The sequence below is a fragment of the Coloeus monedula genome (assembly GCF_965178545.1).
Source record: "Coloeus monedula genome assembly, chromosome: 3".
Taxonomy (NCBI): Eukaryota; Metazoa; Chordata; class Aves; order Passeriformes; family Corvidae; genus Coloeus; species Coloeus monedula.
Genome location: NC_138783.1, coordinates 17,424,504 through 17,433,433, shown reverse-complemented (window position 1 = coordinate 17,433,433; position 8,930 = coordinate 17,424,504). Strand labels below are relative to the sequence as shown.

Genomic DNA, 8,930 nt, shown 5'->3' with positions numbered 1-8,930 from the left:
AGCAGCATGTTGCCCTGACAGCTGTCTCAGCTTCTCAGACCTTGTCAGTTTGTTGCTATGCAGCAGGTGCAGCCTTTTCTTTTATTGAAGCTTTACTCCATAAAGGCAACGACAAGCCAAGGCAGTGGCTGGCCCTGGATTATACAAGTGCAGACACTCCGCTAAGTGAGGTAAGGCAACAGGTGTGAAAAAATCCATAAAGCTATAATAGCATTTAATCTGAGTTCTGCTGCAGGTTTTTTACAGAGGAACAGCAGCCAGCCAGCTCTATAGGCAATTATTGGGAAGAAAAGAGCTGCTCATTAAATTTCATTAAATTCCAGATTGCCCACTCACTCTCATCTCTGTCTACAGAGATACTGTTCTTCATTCATGGAGAAAGCATGTGGGGAATTGGGGTAGTTGGTCTGCATGTTTCCTAAAATCACCTTATTTGCACACAGGCTTCTTCCATCCCTCTCTGTTCTCTGTGATTGCTTTTTGTGATGAAGAGCTTGAGGATTTCTCAAAAAAAGGAGTGAAGGCATAAATGCAATATAAAAAAATTAGTAACAGGGTAATTGCTGTGTATAAAGATGAGTTTTCTTTTTTCTGAATTAGAATAAAATGAAAACTTTCTTTTGTGTTTCGATAGAATTCACCATTTCTTACTGAAAGGTTATTGATTTTTGCCTTCACAGAGTAGATGGTTAAAAGAGTTAATTTAAAAACATTGAACACCACAGAGTATGTGATTGGGATAAAATAACAGTCTTGTAGCAATATTGTTATGGCAACTTTAAAAATTCTAGCAGAATGCATCCTTTTTCATTTCTTAGGCTATGATGTGAAATGTGAAGTATACTCTTGTGTGCAAGACCACTTGAGATAGTCAGTCAGTGTCAGGGAAAGTGTACCAACAGCACAGAGTGATGAACAGCCTTGTTTTAAGGATTTGCTTATCACTTAAAATCTCTTCATTCTGAAGGTTTCTTTCTTTATCTTGTGTGGGGAAGTAAGGAAGGGAAATATGTTAAAGAATTTTGCATTGGTAATTCTGTTGTTTTTTAAAAACAATGAGATGTCTCAGATGTTTCTTATGAAGTGAGGGTGGGAAAGAGATCAACAATGCTCAGAAGGTAAAAATCATTTACTCTGATGCTATGCACTTCAAAATAAAATATTTCTGTTGACTCCAAGAGTCTTTTCCTGAATCTAAAAACATACATGGCTGCAATTTATTTGGCTTTTCTTTGCCTCTGCTCCATAGATAACAGTTCCATTTTTGTGGGTCTTGAATAATGGGGAACTAAGAGCAGTCCCCAGTATCCTTTGTATACTAGCAGAAGGAGACACTTTCAGCTTCAAATAAAATTTATTTGAAATAAGGATTTTAGATTATTTGTTGTTATTATAAGAAAAGATTATGCACTTCAAATAACAAGTAACCGTATCACTCTGCTAGCTAAATATCAAGAGAGACAAAGCAAATAAACAAGAAATGGTGAAATTAATGGACCCAATGCAAATTTGATCCTCTTCCACTGATTGCATGGCAGTGATGCCAGAGAAGTATTTGATTCACTTGTGTACCACCAAGGAAGATGATACTCCTGAAATAGTGTTCTCTTCTATTGATTGTTTGAGATTGCCAAATAATTCAGTATGAATTAGAACAACTTGGTAGAATTTTCATGCAATACAATAGCTGCTTTACTGAAAAACTGCAAGGCTACTGGCTTAGGAAACTGGCTTTTGTTTTCACTAGCTAAATACTCTGTTGTCTGTTGACAATGAATTAGTAAATTCATTGTATTTTCCTGATGAATTTTGTTTCTAATTCACTGAGAAGTTTAAATGGTAATTTAAAAGCATAATTGTTCACGTATTTGGTATGAATACAATGCATGCTGGATAGCAGTCCAGAGTCCTAAAATAATTTCTTTATGGGTAGATCTTTTGCATGCATGAAGTCCCACTGACTTCACGTTCTCCACACATAGTGCTAAACAGAAGATTAGTATATTTGAATTTTAGCAGCTTTGTACTAGATAATCAAGGAGATTGTTTGCATTCAGCTGTTCAATAGAGTTTAACCAAAACTATTCATTCGAAAGGTTAAATATACAATAGTAGAGCTCAGAGTACAACTTTTCAGGGCACAGAGATGTTTTAATTACAATAAAAGCTAATTCTTTTGTTGCTCAACAATTCTTTAGCGCCATATTTGAAATGAACTAGCAGTTTTCTTAATGGACAGGGTTTCATCACAGTAAAATCACTTTTTGGAATTGATGGTCTCAGAAGAATAGACGGAGGGCTGAGTAAGGTCCTGACCCAGGATCCAAACCCATGCAGACAGACCCCTACACCTGCACAGGCTTCCACTGAAGAATCACCACCAAGGTTTGGAGACCCCATGAATTTTTGGTCATGAAGTGCGTGACTTGCAGGCAGAGTTGGACTGGGGGGGTATGGGTGGAAGATAGGAGGATGAGTGTCTCCTCATTGACACCACGTGGAGTGGTGTGCATGGTTCCAATCACAGGGCAGGCTTGGGGTCATGTTACTCTCAACTCCCCACCCCTTCTTCCTTCTTCACCTTCAGAACCAGGCAGCATTGCCACGAGTCAAGGCTTGCTGAAGGGGCAATGGCGGGGAGCAAGCAGGTGAGAAGAGAGGCAGCTTCCTTTGCCATCATTCTTTCTAATCTATAAATAGCAAAAATAAAAGCAGTCTCTGCACTGAATTTCACTTAAATTCTTTTTAAATGAAAAAGTGAAATGGCGCTCCCTTGACTTTGATTCTAAACATTGCTTAGCTAGAATGGGAAAGGCAGCTGTGAGTGCATGAAAAGCATTAAAACTCATTTGTTGAATGATGTCACATGCTCTATAATAAATATATTTTTTGTATTATTGCAGCTGGAACAAACAAGTAAAAGCATTGACTCAAGTGCCCACATGATCACCACTGCCAGGGTACCTGCTGATAAGCCAGTACGAATTGCCTTCAGCCTCAGTGATTCCCCAGGTACAGTTTAATTTATGGAGTAAACCACAATGCTTTTATTAAACCACAACTGCTTTTAAATTTTACATTAACTTACCAGTGTTTACAATATCAAACCTAGTCCAGTGTAATGGATGGATTTTTTTCCTGAGTGGCAGCATGTGGTCAGTTTCCCTGTCTGATAACTTTTAATGTTTCCATTAACAATTTCATTAGACTAAACCCACTAAATTGACAGGTTCAATCTTAACTTTTTCAGTGGTTTGTGGAATGCAATTAGGACTGTAATTAACTATCAAATTTACCTGCATGTGCAGTATGTCTGATTTTGTGAAATTGTAAAACAAGAAAAGTAAAAGGACAAATTTGAGTGAGCCTAGAACAGGAAGAGATTTTTTCGAGGAGGAAGGTTGGAAAGTGCCACACATGCCCAGCTTGGTGAAAGGTTTCAGGAAACAGGTGCCCCACATGGCATGTTCTCTGAAACAGCAGCAGAAATTTCATTGATGTTTATCCTATCAGCTAGTGCTGAGGGAGTATTCATTTCCCCAAACATACCCTGTACAGACACAGACCCTTTGGAGTAGATAAATATTATTAGTTTGCACCTTCAATATTGCTAAGGACCAGAGAGCTGTTGCCGAACAGTGAAAGCCAGAATGAAATAAGTCCAAGGGGAAGCTGAAAAGCATCACATAAAAATTGGCTGTTGCTTTTGCTAAAGGTGAGTGCCTTGGAGTCAGGGCTGAGATGTATTTATGGTATGAGGTATAAGGACGACTGAAACCTATTGCTGTCAAGTGCTTTATGGGACTCTATGCATTGTAGGATAATGTGTGAGGTCGCTGCCTGAGGTTTGTGTGAACAGAATCTCAGTTTGAATGCAATTTTCTATTTTAAAAATATTTTAGAATATGCATTATCTTTCCTAGCTAATTGTTGTGTACTATTAATTTTCAGCTACAATACTAAAATACAATCTCATCCCCTAAGCAAGGGAATTAAAAACAAAAAGTCTTCATATATTATTGAACCTAACTTTCAATTTGTAAAGATGAGTGACAAAGAAAGAAAGATTGGGACAAGGAATATAAAGAAACATGTGATAATCTATGTGCCCTTTTTCATAAATTAAAATAACCTGGTAATTACATTTTCATTACAGAAAGCAGTAAGGAATCATTCACATCTCTCAAGATACAGTCACATGGTAAATTTCTTGCAGGAATTATGGCACAAATAGGTCTTGAAGAGAGATGTAAAAGAAAGGGGAGTGCTCTTACAAATTATGGAAAAAGAATGCTAATGTGAGACACTGAAAACAAGTCAGGGAAAGCTGAGACCATGGGAAAATCAAAGAGAGCAGAGTGGTTTGTGACAAGAGACGGCAGTAGGAAATGACAAGGTTGTGAATAGCTTGGAAGAAGGGGACATGAAAGGCAGGAAGCCTAGCTTCCTTAACATTGCATCATATTTTATTTTTTACTTTTTTATCCTGCTAATAATTCCAGCCTCTCTCTTAATGTTTACAAAAATAAACTCAATTAGAGAAAGGTAATCTTTTTCTTCTAAATATTGTTAAATTGTTCCAAATGTTAAAATTGGTAACATCTTGAATCCTTTATTGTATATATACAAATGTTCCTGCAGTATGCAATCCAGAATCTTCCTGAGTACTCATAAAAAAAAGTAGCAACCAGTAGAGTGAGTGCCATGTTCCCATCTGCATCACATCCCTTTGGGGATACCAGGAGGTCTAAATGTACATTATTGTTTTACTATGTTATAAGAATTTCAAGCGGTTTTATGTTTGATATATTTCAAGAAGGCAAAGGAAATAAGCTTTTAATAGGTGTGAAAATTTCCAGCAAACCATAGCTGAATCAAGAGACTACAAACAAGTATTTAACTTTTTTTTTTTTTTTTAAGATGAGCTACATAAACATTCAACAGATAGACCTTTAGGTATTCCTTAGCAGGTGTGCTTTTTTTCCCCTTGCTCTTTTATATTTTTTCACTTTTTTTTTTCTCCTTGACAAGGATATTTGTTTTCAGTGCAAACAAGAGTTACATGATGTGTGATAGTAAAGCATCAGCTGAAGCTCATGCACTGCTAGGATACAGTAAGCTCTTCACAAGGGCTAAGTGGTGAGGAAATCTCTCAGACTTAAGCTTTTCCTTAAATTCTACCTCACTTGAAAGGCACAGTGACACATTTCGCCAAGAAAGGCTGCATCCTCCTTCCGGGGGCTGTGCAACTGCTTACTAGGAGGAACTGACAGCATAACTGGATATAAAAAGAGGAAATGGAATGCTTCTTCTGGGTGGCGATTATCTCACTGGCTAGGATTGTAACCAAGCAGTGGGTGTGAGGAGCAGTGAAAGGAAAAACTACTCTAAGCTCATGAGAAGAAATTACTTTGTGTTAACTGACCTACAAGACCAGAGCTGGTTTATCCTGAGCGTACAAGAAATAATTTGTGTTACATTATTTGTCAGTCAACACCTGATGACTGAATTTCTGGCCAGCTTTGTGAGGTATTTTTAATGTGAGAGTAGGGTAACCAGTTCCCTAAAAGTCTCAGGAGCAGCGCATCAGCAGGTGCTATATAAGAAGACAGTTTTATTGTGTATCTCTTATTCCTGTATATATAAATGTTTATGTTTGGCTCTTTCACTCAAGTTCACTAACACATGTTTCCCAGGGTGGGTCTACACACTGTATTGCAACAGTTTGACTTAAGCTACCATTTTAAAGTAATGAATTGGAAACATATTATTTCAACCGACTTTACATCACTTGGAAACTAATGCAGCTTGAACTGAATGTGGTGTTCCAAGATTCAAGTAAGTGTTACAAAGCTGAAAATTCCCTGTGGTTTGTCAGCATCAATTTCATTTAACCCGTGAAATTCAGTGTGTCATAATTTTTATCAATCTTACTTACAAATATATGAACTTCATGGAATTTAGACAGCTGGATTTGTTTTGTGTAATAGTTCAAAGGGAAGGTTTATAGGTCCCTATCTCCTTGCTTCCTAGAATAAAGGCTTGAATCTAGCTGAGAAGTTTTGCTCATGGTATGCGGTTATAAATGACAGGGTCTAAAATTGTTAGTGAGTTCTTTAATTTGAAATTAGTCTACCTCTGACTTTCCAGAAAAATCACTAACAACAAAGGCAAAACATACATCTTCTGATGAACCTGACAGACAGTGGAACAGTGCCATATTTTTGTAAGCATGGCAAAATTACTTATTTTACTCCTCTTTATGCTTATTATCCTGGTGACTACAAGGAATTTTTTGCTTTTCTAGTTGATCATGCAAGACTGTTTTGCATTGGTTGCTTCTTCAAAAGCAACTTTCAAATTCCTACCCCAGCGTCATATTGGTTATAATGGCAACAGAGGCTTTCCAGCACATTGATTGAAAACCAGTGAGGATTGCTAAAATATATGGCTAAAATTTACAGAGCTAATTTCCTAAATCTACACCCAGCCTACAGGGCTCGGTCCTTGGGGAATTAGATGGGAAATCAGGTGATATACCCTCAAAGGGACATTCATCTGAGGATGCTTAGGCTTGAGTGAAAGTATATGAAGTAGAAGGATTTTGCTCTTACCTCTTCTGTTATGGACTGTTTCTATTTTTGGGAGGTCCACAACTCTTACTACTTAGCAAGCCTTCACATCCTATTCCTGGGTGGGGCAGTGACCGTTCCCCACTATTTTATGAGTGAGGTAACTGCGAGGTTGTGTAAGGTCGTGTCAGGCAGGGCTGTGAATAGAAGCCCTGGAGCTCCACAAAGCAGTGCCAAGTCGCAGTCACTTAGCCACACAGCCTTCCAGGATGAATCTGATGAGTCTATGCTTGTCTGTCAGTACGCAGCCCCAGAGCTGCTGGATCCCACAGCCCTCCCAGGACCAAGACTGGACCCTGACATGCAGTTTGCCTCTGTTGTTGGTGCAAGTTGTGGTGCTTGCAGTTCAGTTTGAGCACTTCTCCTGTGCAAGGGCTGATCCACTTACAGGATCGCAACCTACTTATGTTACCAATTTAATTCTTTAATTTAGAAGGAAGAGATCTGAATACATTGGCCCACACATGTAGCAGAAAAAAAATAGTACCTGACTGTATAATTAAATACTGGATCATAACTCAGTTACTCAAGGAAGCGGAGCTGTGATTGGCATTTCCTAAGTTTCAAGTGCTTGATATAGCAACCTTAATGTGCTTTCAACACATTTAAATTTTTATGTTCTATTTCTGTCTATCTTTTTGAAGATCATAGAGAAACTAACTTGCAAGATTATACTGCAAGTGAATCAGATGTTGTTTTTAAAGGATTTACTGCCTTTAGCTCACAGTTCAGTTAAATGGAGCAGCCATATAGGAAAAGATTTGGGTATTACACTTCATTGTGCCAAACATGGTGTCAGTCAGACAGCAACATGTGAAGGATTTCTCTCATTTGACTACATGATGGAGGTCTGCAATACTGGAATCTCCAGGAGACCAGAACATGATTAAATAAGTGATGCTTTCTGGAAATCAAGATTCATTTTTAAATGTGCAACATTAGCATATATCAGCTGCCTCAGGGCAAGTAGTGAGCCTTTTGTACAAAGACAATCAGTGTTAGTAGAGTTCAGATGCTCTCTGTTACAAATTACAGTTTTCAGCAGCAAATCAAGCGAGCACATGAACCTGATGAAACAGACATGAAAATCACACTATTTCATGCACATGAACTGAGTCTTTGGTTAAAAATACATGGGTTTTAATCAGGGTATAGGTCTTTAGGGCATTTTTAAATATAGAACTTCAAAATTAGATTTGGGCTCTATGGGAAATAAGGAAATGCTACTCACTTAGAAATCATGTTACAGATACATTAACTTAGGTGGCTGTAATGAAGTCCCTGATCTGATTCTTTCGCCATCACAGGATAGTGCTGTTGAGTTTGCTGGGGTGGCCATAATATACACATGTACGTTTTTTGTCCTTTCTTGTTTCCTTTTGACCAAAATCTTGACCCATTTTCAGGTGCAGTGAGTTTCTGTCTCTGATATTTTTCAATATTTTTATTTTGAACAAAATAGGTTTTCAACATCCAGCTTGAAATATAAATAATTTTTCTTTGTCTTTCTTTATAATGACTATAGGGATGAGATGCTGTTCGTAGCTGGTGAAGAATCAGCCTAGATATTTTCAGGGCTTTGTGGTACAGAAAAGCCACTAACTTTATTATAAAAGGGGTCTTTAATTATACCAGTGATTCCTTATACTAATCTAGATACTCATTAAAAATGGATAATTAATTGAGAAAAGGGGAAAAAAGAGGTATTTCAGAGTTTTGTTTTTTAGTTAAGGAGAGGTAGAGCAGAAGATAAACACAGATCAGGAGATAGTTTTGAGAATGTTTTGATCTTCAGAATATTTTCATTGGCATTTCAGACATTTCTTGTATCTGATTTTCAGAGTCAATAGATTTTTAAGGCTAGAAGTCAATGTGATTTTGACTGGTTTTCTGCATAACGCCCAGTATTCTGCCTTGTAAGGGCAATAGCAATTCTTTGGAAAAAAATGCAAGAGTTTATATCTTTCCCCTTGACTTTCTGAAAATATCCTCAAAAATTTTAGGAGGTGAATGACTGCTTTCATTTGCTTTCCCCTTGTGTGAAATTACAGTGTTTCATTATTACCAAGTGATTTTTATTGTTATTGTGGTTGTTACTTTGACAACAGTGAAATAAGGACTGATCTGAGGCAATAATTTATTTCACTGAAAGCTGTGGGGAAAGCCTTTTGTTGTTCTTTTTGTGGAAAACAAGATTGCAGTTCGCTATGAGGATTTCTGTTAATTTTTGTAATCTAAATACTTCAGCTGAAATTGTCAAAAGAGCCTAAGAGAATTAGGAACTCAGGATAATTTCAA

The 8,930-nt window shown here is 37.4% G+C and overlaps 1 protein-coding gene across 3 annotated transcripts in view; it reads left to right on the top strand.

Moving 5' to 3' along the window:
* Positions 1 to 8,930, top strand: part of MAP3K7CL (MAP3K7 C-terminal like) — a 29,273-nt gene continuing 20,343 nt past the window's right edge. The window contains exons 1-3 of one of the 3 annotated variants that reach the window (XM_082277358.1): positions 1 to 170; positions 2,240 to 2,385; positions 2,904 to 3,012. In XM_082277358.1, coding sequence (XP_082133484.1) covers positions 2,943 to 3,012 — 70 coding nt within the window. In that variant the 5' untranslated portion in view covers positions 1 to 170; positions 2,240 to 2,385; positions 2,904 to 2,942. Of the gene's footprint in view, positions 171 to 2,239; positions 2,386 to 2,587; positions 2,649 to 2,903; positions 3,013 to 8,930 lie in introns of those variants that run through there. The other 2 variants (XM_082277359.1, XM_082277357.1) reach the window with 2 other exon arrangements.